The following is an 18,379-nucleotide window of genomic DNA, read 5'->3' as shown; positions in this document are numbered from 1 at the left end:
ATAAGAATGTTATATTTCATTTTGAGGAATCCATAAATCGGTTACAATAAAAAAATAATAAAATACAAATTTGTAAGCCCATCGTGGAGAGTGTATATTGCTGTAAGGAAGTGGAACCTGGACACGACACGATGCTCAAGAGCACAACGGATAGCTAAGGTCCAAAACAATAGGAAGGCTCATGGAAATAGAGGACAATATAATAGACCTAATCTATCAAAAAGCCCTTAACATGGTACAGACACACACTGAGAATAGAAAATGACAGGAGGCCCAGGAGATGTACCATCCTTTAACAGAACCAGAAAGGGAGACCAAGGTTGGATTGACAAAAGTGTACCCAGGTGGTTGTGGCCGACTAGGGTCTACAAAACAGTGATTGCCTGGGCAAAAAGATCTGGAAGGATGAGATCCTTGCAGGCAACATTCGGGAGAAGCCTGAGTAAAGTAAATAAGTTATCAAAAAATAAATATTTTATTTTTTATTTATTCTAGGGAACCCCTTCTAGGATAGCTGGGGTTACATTCGAGATTTTGGCTAATGATACTTATGAAAGGCACTATTTAGCATATAATGATGGTGATAATTTCGTCCTTGGGAACCCAGGCCTTTATCACTGGAGAAGTGGAGGAGAACCTCATATTAATGATCCTCTCAGCATTTCTAATCTCCAGGTAAATAATTTTGTTTATAATAGAAATTCCGCTGTAAACCAAAAAGAAACCTATATTTTGTGATAAATATAATAAATTAGATAATTAAAATTAAAACAAATTTTTATAAGCTAATGCTACTAAAAGTCAAAATGCATACGAAAAGTTAAAAGAATCAGTATTTTAAGGCATTCCTGGCTTTGTTTGAATCCTCTTCAGCTCTAGGTGTTATGTGGATAGTTGGGTTTCCAAGCTCTGCAAATAAACAAATTCTTACAATTTTCATAATTAAAGATATTACAGATGTTAATTGCCCTTACTGAATGGAAAGCATTGATTAACAAATACTCTAAATATTGTATGTAGTGTTGTTCACTGTGTTGTACTGTCGTTTTTTACGTTCCACAGTAGTTATTCCGAAATTTTTTTGGTCAAAATTGATCTGAGTTTGCGATACATTTTCATTTTTGCATAAATTCAATTTAAACGGCAGACATCTATGGAGTCATTCTCTTTGTGAATTAAAAGTGATAGCTCTACGTTTAAGAAGAGAAATAAGAGATTTAAACCATTCTTTTAATAGATGTTTGAACATTTTTCTTTACAAACCATTTCCACGCTTACAGAGTTTAGAATACTCTTACTAGTTTTGGAATAGAGAGTATTTTTACATTTCATCAAATTTCTTCTAACTGATGAACAATCGATTTTTAGGAAGCTGCTGCTAATAAAAGTAAAAATGCATATGAAAAGTTTAAAGAATCTGCTTTAGAAGGAATTCGAGCTTGTTCTTTACGTGGCCAACTGGAAATTATTCCCAGTGATAAACCAGTTGACATTTCTGAAGTCGAACCTGCTTCAGAAATTGTCAAACGATTCGCAACAGGTATTCAGAGTGAATTTATTTTTAATTTCAAATTTTTCATTAATTTTTTTTATCATTTCAATTGTTTTTAATGCAGGTGCGATGAGTTTTGGAAGTATTTCTTTAGAAGCTCATACTTCGTTGGCAATTGCCATGAACCGAATTGGAGGCAAATCAAACACTGGCGAAGGAGGTAAGATTATTAAATCTTAACTAACCTTAATTTTTTAGGGGGGTTTATGAACAAGTAAAACGTCATCTCGTAGATGTCTTTACTTAGTATTTTTCAATTTCATTCATGTAAATCATCAATCGAATTAATGACTTCTACACAGTTAAAATCAATAGCAAACGCTATTTTTAATACTTCATTATCTTCAGGTGAAAATGCTGATCGATATCTGGATCAAGATCCAGAATTTAACAAGAGATCCGCAATAAAGCAAGTAGCTTCTGGAAGATTTGGCGTTACTAGTTCTTATTTAGCTCATGCTGATGATTTGCAAATAAAAATGGCCCAGGGTGCAAAGCCTGGTGAAGGAGGAGAGCTTCCTGGATATAAGGTATCTTAAAAATTTAGAACTTCATCCTATTTATTTGAGTTGAGATCAAGGTCATGAAAATTTAGTATTCATATTCATTCCGGTTAAACTTTTTTTTAATCACCTTAATGCTTTGTTGTTTATCTCTTAAATAATATTAAGGTGTACTCCTCTCGATGTAGGAAATAGTAGTAACGAACTGCGGCAATTTGTTAATTTATTTACAATAATATTTTAACTTTTACTACGATAATAATAAAAGAATTAAAAGGGTCTATTAGATCATTGGGCGTATATTTCACGAACTAACCTTAGACCTTTTACTGATTTTGGCATAAGAATTTTTTTCCTTGACATGTTCTTAGATTCAGTTCAAATAACTAATAAAATAAAAATAAATCTGGTTGGAAGCAGTCGTTCATCGTTCTCCAATTTTTATACAATTATCTTCTCAATTCTAATGAATTTCAAAATTTTCTTTAATTGGAAATGTGTTAAATTTTTGTATTTATCCTAACATTATGTAAGTTGGAATGAGTTATAGGGACTCCCAACAAGAGGATGTGAAACTGTTGTTTTGTCCATTATTAGAATTCTAGTAAACTGAGTGAGATTTTCAAATAGGTGTAGTGTACACATTATCATGCGATAATTATTTAACGAGATATCTAATGTAAGGCGAATGCCCAGTACAGTTTTTGTCTCAGAATATAAATTTAATATTAATTATAATAATTTTATTATGTACTAATTATAGTAATTATATTAAAAATAAATTTAGAATTTAGAAATTGACGATTAAAATTAAAATTTATGAACTTAATACTTAATTTTTAATTGCTGTTGGAAAGTCTATAGGAGATTCTTACCTAAGATAAAAAAAAATCAATTTCAAGAATACATTACTACTAACAAATCTTTTTGAAAATTTTATTTGCAGGTCACCAAAGATATAGCGAAGACTAGACATTCAGTGCCAGGAGTAGGTTTAATTTCGCCGCCTCCCCATCATGATATTTACTCTATAGAGGATTTAGCTGAACTTATATATGATCTAAAATGCGCTAACCCTTCTGCTCGCATCTCTGTAAAACTTGTTTCAGAAGTGGGAGTTGGAGTTGTTGCTTCAGGTGTTGCTAAAGTAAGTAAAATTTATTTGCATTAAAAAAAATAATAATTTTTCTAGTGGTTACTAGATTGATTATACTTGATGATTTTCTTAATGATTTAGGGCAAAGCTGAACATATTGTAATATCTGGCCATGATGGTGGCACTGGAGCTAGTTCCTGGACCGGTATCAAAAACGCAGGACTTCCATGGGAACTGGGTATTGCTGAAACTCATCAGGTTTTAGTACTTAATAATCTCAGATCTAGAGTAGTTGTACAGGCTGATGGTCAAATAAGAACTGGTGCGTGATTAAATTTCTTTTATTTTTGAGGATGGAAGTGACTTACAAACATTTATTTTTGCTTTTAATGTCCAAATTTTAATTTCAGGATTTGATGTATTAGTTGCTGCTCTGCTAGGTGCTGACGAATTTGGATTCAGTACCGCTCCTCTCATTGCATTAGGATGCACAATGATGAGAAAGTGCCATCTGAATACTTGCCCTGTAGGAATTGCAACGCAAGATCCAGTTTTAAGAAAGAAATTTGCTGGCAAACCAGAGCATGTTGTCAATTATTTTTTCATGCTTGCTGAAGATGTATGTTCTGGATTTACAATGTCATAAATAGCTAATAACTAAATAACTCAATTTTTTTTTACTTTCGTTTTCCTAAACTGCTGAATATAGGTTAGAGGATATATGGCACAGCTAGGTATACGTAAATTCCAGGATTTGATTGGAAGGACAGATCTTTTAAAACCTTGTGATAGCTACAAAAATCCCAAAGCTAAACTATTATCTCTTGCTCCAATCCTAAAAAATGCGCTTCATATGAGACCAGGTGTAAATATAATAGCAGGCTCTCTGCCTCAAGTAAGTTTAACATGTTTAAATTACTGATACATGTTTCAAAGATATTTTTCTTTAAAAAGAAAACTTGTATACACTGCAATGAAGCATTTCATTGTAATTGTCATATACTATGTATATACAATATACACTGGATCGCACACATGTGTGTGTATGTACATATAGTAATTCTTGTTTTTACTTATAGTTGAGCAACCTCACTGACTCATTATGTAGGCTATATTTCCCTGATCACAGTTTTTTACATTTATTTCTAAAATGATTTTTTTAGGATTTTCAGCTTGATAAAAGACTGGATAAATACGTAGTAGAACAATGTTTTCCTGTGATAAGTGGAGAAAAAAAGCAAATTAATTTAGAATTAACTATTAACAACGAAAGTAGAGCATTTGCTTCAACATTAAGTTACCATATTTCTATGTTTGTATTATTTCTTTAGCTTTTACATCAAATATTATTTTATGATGTAAGCATTTTAATCAAATAATGTTCACTTGTAATAACATTTGAAGGAAACATGGCGATGAAGGATTACCAGATAAGAGCATTAATATTCATTTGAAGGGTTCAGCAGGCCAAAGTTTTTGTGCTTTCATGACAAAAGGAATTTCTGTTATTTTGGAAGGGGATGCCAATGATTATGTGGGAAAGGTATTTTTCTCTTCTGGTATATGGAAAATTATAATGAATGTTTTACATAAGTCATATAAAAAAAAATATGATTGCTCTGTAGGGATTATGTGGTGGTGAAATTGTAATTTATCCACCTAAATCTTCCAAATTTGATTCAGGACAAAATGTTATTGTTGGAAACGTTTGTCTATATGGCGCAACGTCTGGTAAAGCTTTTTTTAGAGGAATTGCTGCTGAACGTTTTTCAGTGAGAAATTCAGGTGCTATCGCTGTCGTAGAGGTAATCACGATTTAAGCTAAAAATTTGAAAAGATTCATTATGGTAAAATTGCATGAACTTAAAGAATATATTTGTTTGTTAAGGGCGTGGGTGATCATGGATGTGAATATATGACTGGTGGATGTACTCTTATTCTGGGTTTAACCGGAAGAAATTTTGCTGCTGGAATGTCTGGAGGAATTGCCTATGTTTTAGATATTGATGGCTCATTCCGAAGGTTAGTTTCTGTAGATTTATTTTTCTTTAAGGAACTGTGAACATTATATTAATTGTCCTTATTTATTTAACATGCTGATAAAGCAGAAGGTAATATTACTGAAAGTGTCATATAAAAATTCTTGTCTAGTTAGGTTTAGAAACAGAATTTAATTGATGTATTTATGTTCAAAGCAAATGTAATATGGAAATGGTAGAACTGCTGCCGTTAGACCTGCCAGAAGATATTGAGTACGTAAAATCTTTATTATTAGAATTTCAAGAAAAAACGGAATCACTTATTGCTGCTGAACTTCTAAAAGCTTGGCCAGAGCCTGTAAAAGATTTCATCAAAGTAAGTGCCAGATTTACCGTCGTTATTGTTATTTGGATAACCAAAGAATGCACAGAATCAGTGCAAAGACATGATAGATGAAGCATTTTATTTTACATATATGCTTAGGTATTTCCTTACGAATATCAGAGAGCCTTACGGCATATGTCCGAAGAAAAGAACCTAAAGAAAATGGAAGGAGACTGCTTGGTGAATAATATATCTCCTATAAGAGATATTGAAGAAATAATAGTCGATGGTAAGACCGAAAAAAAACGTTTGGAAAAAACTCTAGATAAAATAAGGTAATACAAAAATCTATTTTTTTCTACTTTCTTGAGTAAGTGCATTTTCTGAGTGTGACAATAAATTTATTTTTACCACTTTTTAGTTTTTATGCAATTCTAAAATAGAAACGGCAACAGTAATATATAGTTATTATTATTATTTTATATTATAGGGGGTTTGTAAAATATGCAAGAGAAACAGGAATGTACAGACCAGCTGAAAAAAGGTTAAAAGACTGGGATGAAATTTACAATTTTGAACATGTTAAAAAAGGTCTACGCGTACAAGCAGCTAGGTGTATGGAATGTGGAGTACCATTTTGCCAAAGCTCTCATGGTTGTCCATTAGGAAATATTATCCCTAAATGGAATGATTTAATTTTCAAAAACAATTGGAGTGAAGCTTTGAATCAGCTGTTGCAAACTAACAATTTTCCAGGTGTTTAATTAAAATAAATACATTTTATTTAAAAACGAAATATGGTGTGAATTCCAGGATCTAACTTGAACATTTTCTTCAAAGTCTGTCAGAAAAATATTTAGTATTTTTTAAAATTGTATAGTTTAGTCTGATGTAAAGATCAAATCCTATCTTCACCCCACCATAGTACCGACCTAAACCAGGTTTTCTTAGTTAAATTTTAATAATTTTAATAATAGTTATAGATTTGGTGTATTTCATAAAAAATCTGAGAGAACCTCAAAAAAAAAAAAAGAAAAAAGTAAGGGGCTTCTTCCGCTAAAGGAATTTTCTTCGAATTCCGAATTTTAGTAACATATTTAATCAAACTAATAGTATATAGTGATGGGACCGTACATTACACTGAAATTTTACTATACAGGTATCCTAGCCTAACTTTTCCTCTAGAAGTGCCTTAATAAAACTTTGCTGTAAAAAATTATTCATATAAAGTAATAGAACTGCGTGAATATAAAAATTATTAAAGTTTCACTAAAACTTGTCTAAGTTACTAATAAAAACCATAGCAACTTTTTCCCTGAAAATCTCCAAAAAAGGAAAAATTTCTGCAATAAAGTGCTATTTTGGATTAAGAGATTTTAATGCTTTCTGTCGATTCTCTGAGGCTCTCAAGCAATACAAATGGAAATTCGTAAATTACAAATGATAGCTTCCTACGATTTTTCGTTTTCGAGCTAGATTTTTTGTGATACTCGTATCACACATTTTCTGAATACCTCTTATTCTGATCATGAAACTTCAATACACATAACTCCAGTGAAACTCTACTAGAAAATTAAAGGTATCTTTCTTAAAAGTAAAAGGGCTTGAAAAATAAAATAAAATTTGGCATATATTTGGTAATTTGGCCGCTAATTTGGAATTCGTATAATACGTTAAAGAAATGTCAGAACTTTTTTTAGAACACCTTTAAAATAAATTTTTTAGTTGTTAAGTTCATAAAACAGAAACTCGTGTTAATATTCACACCAGATTTTGTTTGAAAATTATTTCAAATTGTGTTTCGCTTAAATATCACTCGGTAATCTACTTTTAGAATTTACTGGCAGGGTTTGTCCTGCACCTTGTGAAGGTTCCTGCGTTCTTGGTATTAATGAACCACCAGTAACTATCAAAAATATTGAATGTGCTATAATTGATAACGCTTTTGAGAAAGGATGGATTGCACCGAAGTTACCTCTGTCAAGAACTGGGAAAAAAATAGCCGTAGTTGGTTCAGGCCCCGCTGGTATGGCAGTCGCTCATCAGTTGAATAAAGTAAATGTTTTCGTATGTTACAAAGATGCTTATATTAATTTTAATTTAAAAAAAAAATGCAAATGTTTATTCAAGATCCTTTTTATCCAGTAAAAATAAGTTAGTCTAACTTGAAAGTATAACATTTTAATGGACTCCTAAAATTATTATCCTTGCAGGCTGGACATGCGGTTACAGTTTTCGAAAGAAATGATAGAATTGGAGGTTTGTTACAATATGGCATTCCAACAATGAAATTGTCCAAAGAAGTAGTTCAAAGACGGGTCAAATTATTGGAACAAGAAGGAATTGAATTTAAAACGAATATCAACGTAGGCAAAGATATATCAGCTAAGGTAAATAGATTTTTTTTTAATCGTTGGAACGTCTTTTTTGCTGATTTTTATGATTATTTTGGTTTTTTAAATAGGAATTATACGATGAATACAATGCGTTAGTTCTTTGTACTGGAGCCACATGGCCTCGCGATTTGCCAATTCCAGGACGACAGCTTAATGGAATTCATTTTGCAATGGCATTCTTAGAATCTTGGCAGAAGAAACAAATGGGTAATAATATTGTCCCATTGTTGGCCAAAGACAAAGATGTGGTCGTTATAGGAGGTGGTGATACTGGATGTGATTGTATTGCAACTTCGCTTAGACAGGTATTTATATAAACCACTTATTGTTTAGGTATTCACGCTTATTTTGATCTAGTTATTCAACATATTTTAAACTACAGTGGTAACGTCTCATCCATGAACTGTCACGTGAGCAAAACTCTCTCGAAAAAATTTGCGTTACTTGGATTTATTTACAAATAAGAATTGCATGAAACCTAAAATTCATTGTCATTATTTAATAAACTAATAAGATCTCCTAACGGCATTGACACTTAATACTTAATTACTAAAAAAATTATTATTTTATTTTATGATTTAAGGCGCGTCAACATCTAAGGTTATTGGCGCCCGGAGCTTTTTTCAGTACACTGCCGGCCTCCGGACAGTGTTCCCTCGTTACAAACAACACTGTCCATCACCGGACAGTGAGCTGTAAGAAGCTCCTAGGAAGAGAAAATCTAAGGGTTAGCAAGTTGGATTCGAACCCGGGACCTCCGCGTGGGAATCGAGTACGCTAACCAATAGCTAATCCCTCCCCTTCCCTATTTTATTATTATTATTATTATGGTGAATTCGTATTAACCCCTCACAAAGTGAGTCTTTTTATTCAATTACAAAAAAAAAGTAAAATAATGCCTTTTTTTTTCTACGTCCTACTTTCAAAGTTTCACTCAGTTAAATTTATATTTAAAAATAAACAAAATTAATTCTTTGCTAGGTTAACTATGAAACCAGTGGCCGTGTAATTTTTTCACAGAATTAGATCTCAAAAGAAAACGTAAATTCATGTTTTTTTTGTACATCTAACTAGGTGTGCTGTATTAAAAATAGTTCTCTTTTTGTAGGGTGCAAACAGCATAACAACTTTTGAAATTTTACCCGAGCCTCCGCAGAGGAGAAGCCGTGATAATCCTTGGCCTCAGTTTCCAAGAGTTTTTAAAGTAGATTACGGTCATGAGGAAGTTAAAGTGAAATTCGGAAACGATCCAAGGCAGTATTCAACTTTGAGTAAGGTATTAAATACATTTCTCCAAAATCTGAAATTTAGCGTTATTTATGTATTTGTCTTGTTAGTGGTATTTCTTATTATTATTATTTCAGGAATTTATCGATGATGGGAATGGTAATGTATCTGGCATTAAAACTGTCAAAGTAAATTGGACTAAGGATGAAACTGGACGTTGGAAAATGGACGAAATACCAAATTCTGAAAAGGTTTGTTATTATTACTGATTATGATACTTTGTTCTTATTTATTTATTTATAATTATTTAAAATTATTCGCAGATTTACAAATGTGAGCTGGTACTGTTGGCAATGGGTTTCTTAGGGCCTGAGCGGTACATTGCGAATGAATTGGATTTAGATTTAGATCCACGTTCCAATTATGAAACTCCTAGCGGAAAATATAACACATCTATATCCAGAGTATTCGCTGCGGGTGGTAAGTAAAATCTATTGAGTGATTAATTTTTAATAAATTCGTGTTTCTAAAAGTTTCTCCTCAATAAAAGATTGTAGGCGCGGACAATCGCTAGTTGTCTGGGCAATTGCAGAAGGAAGGCAAGCTGCACGGGAAGTAGATGCTTTCGTAATGGGTAAAACTACTTTGCCGGGACCAGGAGGAGTAATAACTCTTGTAAATCAGTGTGGCGCGTAAAAAGGTTTGTTTATTTGATTTTAATTGCAGCTTTTTAAAGTAATGATATTAACGATTTTAGTCTCACATAGTGTAGTTTGGTAGAATATAAAGGGGTTGAGGCCCTCTAGACCCTTAAATATGTGCTATATATATATGTGTGTGTTTGCGTGTGTGTGTGTCATTTGTGATTAGCGTACATGAAGTTTCATGCGTGTTTGTTAAAGACAACCAAACGTGCTCAAAACCAAGTGTAAATGTGGCTCAATGCCTACAAATTTTTAAAGTTATGGGGATTCGCTACTTAGATCTTGTATAACATGAAATTTGATTTAAAAAAATGAATAAAAAAGAAGAAATAAAACATTCAAGGGTATTAAAATAAAACTTTAGGATTATATAAAAATATTTTTATTGTTTCAGAAAGTTCTTCTGTGAAAAATGTGCAAGAGTTCAACGCATTTGTAATAGATTATATTTTTGTAGTATTCAGTGTATAAAAAAGTGTCTTATTTTAAAAATTATTCATAATTATGTATATATTTCTTACTGCGTTACTTAATTAGATGTTACAGTACCTTGTACAATTATAATGCAAAATAGCTCTAAAGTTCTGTAGCATTACTAGTTGCAACGATATAAACTTATTATAAAATGCTTCAGCACAATTAATTAGATGTAAATCTTATTAAATAGCATATTATACATAATTTGTATTAGCCTTACTATTTATATATATATATATAGCCTTTTTATATATTAATATTTTATTTGTAGTCATTTCTGTTTAAAATAAAGACTGTCATATATAACAAAATAATTAGGTAATAGAAAAATTGGAAGTACGTTTTTGAGATTAAGAGTCAGGAATATATTTCGCATGCCATTTGATAATCTCGGAAAAACATTTTGTGGACTGACAATAGTTTTTGAAAAAAGTAGGTATCTGTAGTTGTACAAATTTGGTTGAACTATACTTTTTTATTAACTTATAACACTTCCACTTTATCAAAAATAGATTCTCATCTATATACCTAATATATGTTATGTTCATCTACTTCATGAAAGACTGTCATTGCAAAAAAATCGACATCGAAAAATTGTACAATAAAATAAATTATTTCTGCAGGAGAGCACCATTTTGCAGTTTCGTATACATACACTTGGAAACTTGTTATAAAATTGTTAAATGATTTTTATTTTTTCATTAAATAGATATGTAGTTTAGAACGTGTAAATTATTTATTAATTAATTCTCCCAATTAAGGGAATTATAAATCTTGTAGAATCTTCCAGATTTTGGTTTGCAATTTGTTGGTGGTTAATGCAATGTGTGGCCTATTTATTGCTTTCTACTGCAACACATTTCATTTGTCACTTCGATTTATTCTTACATTTTCTCTTGAATTATTAAAATCGAGTATACTTTTGTCGCTATTCCAGAAAGTTAATTTCGGTAACATCAATTGAATCTCAAAAAACTATAGAATGCAATCGGGAGAGTTTGAACTTGATTATTTTATGGTTGGAACAAGTCTTACTGTATGGCTTGTACATCAATTAACGATACGTTCCAATTAAAAACTTATTTTACTCTTGGTAATAATAGACCTGATGATAATTTTAGTGGCAAGATCACATAATCAAATTAACATTTATTTTACTATTGAAACAACAAAGATTCAGTGTATGCAACAAATTGTTTATTAATTAGGCTAATATGATCTACATCATGGATGTCCAACTTTTTGAGTTCGAAGGGTGCATTTGTGTATAAGTTTAGATAAAGTGTGATTGAACCTTTCAACTACCCTATATAAGCTTACTTATTATAATATGATTCTTTTATTTCCGCAATCAATGATTATAAAATTGATTTACACAATGTCTGCAATTTTATTCATCTGATAATAATAAACTAGGGAAGTGATTTTTCAGTAGTAATGTTAATAGTGCGCTGGGCTCCCTCGCGAAGATTCCTAGTTCCATTCCAATTGCATAACTCTTAGGTTTTTTTTCTTCCTAAGACCATTTGCTAATTGCAGTCCGATGAAGGTCAGTGTTGTCTGTACCAATAGAACGCTTTAACAGTGTATCGTCCGGGGGCCTTCAGTTCACTGATAAAAACTCTGGGCGGTAATGACCAGATGCCTTAGAAAGTCATAACCTCTATGTAGATTTAAAAATTGATTATTAGGGAAAAAAACCTAATACACCTCAAACGTTTTTTTTATTAACTACTGCCTGTTCTACTTTTCCTTGGATGAAACAAATACTTCGCTAAGATTAAACAGAAATGAAGGTTAGCAGATATGGTTCCAAATAATACTATCAATTTTTATTTTATTTTTTACTTTAATGATTCAAGGTGTCATTTGTTTTAGCAAATTCAATGCCAATTTTGTTAACACAAACGTAAAAAAAAGTGCAAAATAAAGGAGAAGCTACACAAGATATAGGTAGGTATGTGTCCCTTTATAAAATTGGGCTCTATATTTTTATTTTAAAACTCAATATCTTTCAGCAGCAACTTTTTAGTGTACACCAGAATATTAAACTTGTGACAATAAAAAACAAATTGTTTCATTTTAAAATTCTTACATTATCTTACGGATACGTCGGAAATAAACTCTAAGAAAGAAAGAGGTCAACCTGGTCTCTTAAACCTAAGGAGCTAAATGAGATGTTATCATTAAGAACAGTATCTTGTCTAAGATTCTTTCTTTAAGAGACTCGTCAAAATCTTACGCTTCTTCTGGCCTTCAAGCACTATTTTACTTACTGCATTACACGTCTTCTTGATGTCAACTGGTTGATTCATTATACCATCGTAAAGGCTCATATTGCCAGCTGCGATTCTGGCTATGATTTCGATTCTATTGTGTTAGTACGATTCAATTCACACCTCTCCCAGATATTTCAAACTGCTTACATGAGGCTTGTACTTGCAATAGCCGTGTTCTTGATTCCAAGATGACAAAAGTAGTGGAGGGATTAATTATCCCTCATTTTTAATTAATGGAGCTGACATTTTTTTCATAAAAGATTCTATTCTGATTATTTTTTAATCAACTATTTCTTTATTTAGCGGCATTTTGCTATGCCATAAAAAGCTCAGTAACATGAAATTATTCCTGTTCTGGAATGGTAACATCATTTGTCCTAAATGTCACATTGTGTATCAATACACAAAGTCTTAAACTGCTTAGAATTAACATCGATGGGTTCGATACCCTGCTAATTAATCCACTTGGTTTCGTAAAAATTAGTGACACTTGAAAAAGTTATCCTCCGACGTAATCTTTGCATCACAAATGTATGCCAACTAGCTCTGTTTGAAAAAATGTGGCCAAGTTTTCATGGTTCCTTACTTGGACTAGTGCTGTACATCTCCATCTCACTCATCATCCTATATTCCTCTGTTCTGGAGACAGCAGAGAATATTAGAAATTACAATTAATGACTGTCAATTATTAATCTTTATTTTATAAATAAAGAGATTGTTCAGCCTAAAGAGATAGTATTTCAAAATTATTTTTTAAATAATTTAGAATAATTTGTATGCAATTATTTAACAGGATTTATCTTCAGACTCAATCTTCTAATATAGTCAAATGGGATTTAAGCCTAATTACTCATCCAACAACAGACAGATAAATCCCTCCAATTGTCAGTAATTAGTAAACTCATCAGACACTCAAAACAATATCAAATCCCTTTAGCAGGAATCTCACTCTTAATAGTTTTCTGTTAGATTAATAAATGTAATGCTAAATTTACAATCTCTTGATTAAATAATAAAAAATATATATTTTGCTTTATTAATTTGATGAAAAAAAAAGAGTAGGACTTAAGAATTGTTTAAGATGAAAAGACTATCTACCTAACAAAATTTAAATTATATATTTGTCATTTGAAAAAAGGTATTAAAATTGTTGAACTGATACAAAAGAAATTACCGCAGAAAAAACTTTCTTTTTTTTTTCTTTTTAAAAGAAAAAAGCTGCTGCGTTGTGCTAACATGAACTATTGGTGAGAGACCTCTGCATAATGACTGATCTAAGTTATTCAGAAATAAATGCTAATCCAACTTCATCACACAAACACGAATACTGAAGAAGAAAAATTACTTTAAATATTATATATTAAGGGATAAAAAAAAAAATTCCTCCCGTTACCTTCAATATAATATTAATGTTAATTTAAAATAAATATATTATTTATAATCTTTCTATTAATAAAAAAAGGTTTACTGCATAGCTTTTCTATTTTTCTTGCACTCCTGCATACAATTTTTTCATGCATTTCATATCACTTTAAATTATTTCGAATGATGTAACTTCAACTTTTATCTTTTTAATTGTATTATCACTAGTTTTCATATACTATTTCATCTTCCCCCTTTTCACTTAACAAAAAACTAAATATCTAGGAACAGAAAGTTTTCATGGAAAAAACAAGCAGAAGAAAATTCATGGTACAGATTAAGACTGTGGAAGAGTGGAAACCGTGCGATTTATTCACACAGAGGTTTTGCTGCACGTGTTGAAGTAAAGAACAATTTATTGTTTTTAATTTTTTTTTTTTTTTATTCAAGGGCATGAATTAAATCCAAAAAAATATACCTGGTATAAAATCCTGTTTTTAATCACCTTAATATAAAATTAAGGGGAAATCTGTAGAAGCTATGAAGGGTTGTGGCAAGCGTATAATGTAAAATTTGGTACCCAATTAGTTTATTCATTTATTTTTTTTAACGCACCAGATGTAGTAATATAAGTAAACTAATCCTGCTTCGAAAGATTTAACATAAAAATTTTATCGTAAAGGCCGTAGCCACCTATGCACTCAGTGCCGTAGCCACCTATGCACTGAGATCAATTATAACTTTAGGCCATTGAAGGTCTGAGAAAATTACGATTCTAGAATTGACTAGCAATCTCTTATAATCTCAGTAGAATTATGTGCAGCAACTAGTTCTGTTTGAAATCACTAGGAACAGGAACAGGAACTTCTGGCACTAGCTTGCCGAGAAGAAATCACACCTTGGATTAGCGCCATTCACGCTGGTTCCTTCTTCTGCCCAGGAGCCGTCCGAGAATCTCACAGAATCATAGGTTTAAAGTAATTACAAACTTATAAATGATTGTCAATTAAAAATGTTATAGCAAAAAGAGATCATATCCTAAGTCATTCTTAATGTCCTAAACATATTCTCAGAGAAACTCTCATCAAGAAAGTGATTTTGTTGAATCGGAGGTGAAAGAATAGTTTTTAAAATAAATACGTAATGGATTAACTTTTCAAACCAAATTCTCTGAAAAAAAAAAATTCTGTGAACTTTAACACTAGAAACATTTTTAGAAAGACCGAGTGACAGATAAAACCGTAAGTCGTATACCTCCTAAACTATATCGTTCTAATGGTGGAAGATGGCAAATTCTGGCTGGAAGCATACGCTTTCATTTCTTTCTTAAGAAACTGATGAATGTAAGCGAGTGAAAAAGTTGTCGAAGATTTAAAATTAATTAACGAGACGAAAATTGAATAAATAAATCTAAAATAAGTTTAGAAAATTTACTAAAATACAAGTAATAAGTTTTCTTAATTCTTTATTTTCAAAAACATTACACACATGGACAACGTCGGCTCTTTAGCCTATAATCAGAAAACATTTCAGTGACTTGTGTACTCCGTAACATGCAACGGTAATGAAGGTGTTACTAAAGCTGTCCTAATTACATGTATGTAGTGGAATTCTAAGTTTCAAATTTATTGATCATACAACTTATGAGAATTGCGTTTTATTTATTAACATATCTAGAAACCGCGTAAAAATCAAATGTTTACTCTTTTCCGTTTAGGGTACGGGAAGAATTGTGTTGATAATCCCTGGCATTTTTACTCTTGCTGTAAACAATGAGTGTGGGCCAAATTTGGTTGAATTCTGAGCAACGTAGCAAGAGCGCTTAAGTAACACTAACAATAAAAATATTAATTATATTCTAACTCTTCCACACTTTTGCTTCTTACAATTTATAAATATTAATGATACTTACTTTACTTACTATTTAAAAAAAAAAACCCTCCTATAGAGGGTGCTACCGCTGGGTAGTTTCTCTCCTCCTGCTCTCCTCCGAAAAATTGGACTCAACTATCTCCTTTAGCTATTGCGATCTTGTCAAAATTTGTTTTTGGAATATTCATGGGAAATAACCGGTTTTTCATTTCCCCTGACCCCAAAAAGTCTATAAAAAAGGTCTATATAATATGTTTCTAAGAGTACACTCCAGCTTCAAAAGTACAAATTGCTGGTATTTTGTTTCAGTACTACTTCATAAAGGCTTAAGATAGGAAGTTGACGCTCAAAATTCTTCACTAATCATTTTATATTTATATTTTTCTTGAGATATTCTCTGTTTTATTTAATCTTGTTGCACTCATTACACATTCCCCCCTCTACTCTTTTTTCTAAACTTTGAAAATAGATTACTCAGATCTTTAAGTTAAGAAAACGTATGAGTTAGAATCTTGAGAATTGAAAGAAAAAGTCGCGACATGTAATTTACAATAAATACATTTCACTAACTTCTTGCTTACGAAGTTTTATTTCTTTTTTGTTTATGGCAATCTTATTTAACCGCTTTTTCTTTATCATCACAACTTCAGATGTTGAAGCCAAGGTTAAAAGAACCGATTTGGAAAAACAAGCTGATTTAGTAGAATCCCTAACTTCCTAGAACTAACTCGCTAGGCATTTAATGACCTTAATCTGCGCTAAAGCCAAAGGAGTTGAGTCCAATTTTTCGAAATGAAGAATACGATATTCTGTAAGTGTATGAACGTGGTTTACGGAAGAGGTAGCAATTATTCCCACTTGTACACAAAAAAGAGAAATCGAGTACAAGAACATTAAATAAATCAGGAGAGATTTTGTTCAGCACATTCTAGTTTTCTCATTTCTACCAGGATACAACAGTTTATTACTACCCTTTTGTCGCATGCATGAAACTTTGAAGTAAAAGGCATTAAAATACGTCTTAACAATTTAACATATAAGTTTAGGAGAGATGATTTATATATTATATCCTGGCAAAACTTGGCCCCATTAAAAGACAGAACCTTTTCTTAAATAAACTATGTTTGCGTGATGCGCAATCAGTTTTAAAGTTTAACCAAATGTATAGGCATAATATTTATAGGATTATTTAGAAAGAACGAAAATAAATTATTACAATAAATTTCTTACACTTAACACAAATGTTCTTTGTCTATACAATTGCTGAAATCCCCAAGCCTAATAAAAATATATTTCGTTTTATTTACATTATTTCTGATCTTAACTTCGCTACAATCCTTTGCATGTTTCTTTGTACAATCAACTAAAATATTATAAACATTATATTAATAGTTCTTTTTTGAAACTATTTTCCATGTTAAACACAAATAAATGATTTTGTTTTTTTAGCCCTCTTGTTGCAATGAAATTATTTATTTAATAAATGAAATCCTTAAACGAATTTGTCTCCTTAAAAAATGTCCAATAAATAGAATACTATCTTTTAAATCTTCTTCTGCATGCATAAAATTCATTGACAAATTTTGTTAATAATTATTTACTTTTACTGTGAAGTAGGTTTTCTGGACTCTCACGCGGAGATCCCGGGTTCGGTCCAGCTGTCTGTCTCTTAGATTGTTTTCTTCCTAGGACTAGGAAGCGCCACAGAGTTCTCTGCCCTGAGATGGACAGTGTGGAAGTCTGAAGAGAGAGAGAAAAGGAACGGAGAGTGGCAATGCCATCTCAAGGCAGTCAAATCTCAAGCTTTAGGACGCACAAAGAATATAGGTAATGCCAGTCTTAATAACAAAAAAGAAAAAATACTAATAAATACTGTTCTGAAGTTCTCTTACACCTCCTTTTCTCTCACAATGCCAATCTGATTTTTCAATGAGATCAACTAAGATTACCTAGTTTGATAGGTTTGATAGAAAGAAGAAGAAGAAAATACACTACACTCATGAAGAATTCTCTGTAAGGGTGAAGGGTGTGTATGAATGTGTACGAGTTTGGTAATTCGGAGAAAAAATCTCCTGGAGTATTATCCAGGTATTATCTACTGTCTCTTAATTATAATCGAACAGACAGGACTGTAGGAGTTTCTACAAAAGAACTCCTGGGACATGGTTGAATAAGCAATTACCACAAGATCTAATCTAAACTTAGTCCAAATTTCAATTATGATAGTAAAATTATTTTTTCAAATTCTTTCGGGGGTTTAATATTTTAATATTTCGCGGTGAAATATTGGAAGTTAATTGGTGATTAAAGTAATCAAACTAAGAAATAAAATAAAGGCGCCACGGTAGCTGTGCGGTTAGAGGCGAGTCCTGTAAAGCTTATATGAATTGTGGTACTGGGTTTAGGCCTTGGAATTTATTTAATGGTTAATAAAAGGAATTCTACAGTTAAGTATGTTTGCTATCCACCTCCGCCCACGACACCAAATTAGTAGTTGGACGTAAAGCCCACCTGAAAAAATAGACATTACTTTGATTTAACAAATAAAATCATAAATTAGAACCATTTCAATCCAGGACTCTAAGAGGTTCTATTGTAGAAACTCTT

General features: G+C 31.5%; 1 protein-coding gene across 2 annotated transcripts in view; it reads left to right on the top strand.

Moving 5' to 3' along the window:
• Nucleotides 1-10,983, top strand: part of LOC141447485 (uncharacterized) — a 46,385-nt gene extending 35,402 nt beyond the window's left edge. Inside the window, exons 19-41 of one of the 2 annotated variants that reach the window (XM_074115102.1) lie at nucleotides 496-675; nucleotides 1,369-1,540; nucleotides 1,617-1,712; nucleotides 1,901-2,082; nucleotides 3,002-3,202; nucleotides 3,293-3,473; nucleotides 3,562-3,770; nucleotides 3,861-4,046; nucleotides 4,315-4,463; nucleotides 4,556-4,694; nucleotides 4,777-4,956; nucleotides 5,040-5,173; nucleotides 5,347-5,506; nucleotides 5,615-5,790; nucleotides 5,946-6,211; nucleotides 7,290-7,510; nucleotides 7,669-7,845; nucleotides 7,920-8,156; nucleotides 8,960-9,127; nucleotides 9,216-9,329; nucleotides 9,402-9,558; nucleotides 9,629-9,778; nucleotides 10,177-10,983. In XM_074115102.1, the coding sequence (XP_073971203.1) occupies nucleotides 496-675; nucleotides 1,369-1,540; nucleotides 1,617-1,712; nucleotides 1,901-2,082; nucleotides 3,002-3,202; nucleotides 3,293-3,473; nucleotides 3,562-3,770; nucleotides 3,861-4,046; nucleotides 4,315-4,463; nucleotides 4,556-4,694; nucleotides 4,777-4,956; nucleotides 5,040-5,173; nucleotides 5,347-5,506; nucleotides 5,615-5,790; nucleotides 5,946-6,211; nucleotides 7,290-7,510; nucleotides 7,669-7,845; nucleotides 7,920-8,156; nucleotides 8,960-9,127; nucleotides 9,216-9,329; nucleotides 9,402-9,558; nucleotides 9,629-9,774 (3,831 nt within the window). In that variant the 3' untranslated portion in view covers nucleotides 9,775-9,778; nucleotides 10,177-10,983. Of the gene's footprint in view, nucleotides 1-495; nucleotides 676-1,368; nucleotides 1,541-1,616; nucleotides 1,713-1,900; nucleotides 2,083-3,001; nucleotides 3,203-3,292; nucleotides 3,474-3,561; nucleotides 3,771-3,860; nucleotides 4,047-4,314; nucleotides 4,464-4,555; nucleotides 4,695-4,776; nucleotides 4,957-5,039; nucleotides 5,174-5,343; nucleotides 5,507-5,614; nucleotides 5,791-5,945; nucleotides 6,212-7,289; nucleotides 7,511-7,668; nucleotides 7,846-7,919; nucleotides 8,157-8,959; nucleotides 9,128-9,215; nucleotides 9,330-9,401; nucleotides 9,559-9,628; nucleotides 9,779-10,176 lie in introns of both variants that reach the window. The other variant, XM_074115092.1, reaches the window with a different exon arrangement.
• The last annotated feature ends 7,396 nt before the right edge of the window (nucleotides 10,984-18,379 follow it).

Source organism: Rhodnius prolixus, unplaced genomic scaffold (assembly GCF_049639745.1).
Source record: "Rhodnius prolixus isolate KJV_2025 unplaced genomic scaffold, Rpr scaffold_1, whole genome shotgun sequence".
NCBI lineage: Eukaryota > Metazoa > Arthropoda > Insecta > Hemiptera > Reduviidae > Rhodnius > Rhodnius prolixus.
The sequence above is the reverse complement of the archived record's forward strand: the minus strand, read 5'-3'. Positions and strand labels throughout refer to the sequence as shown.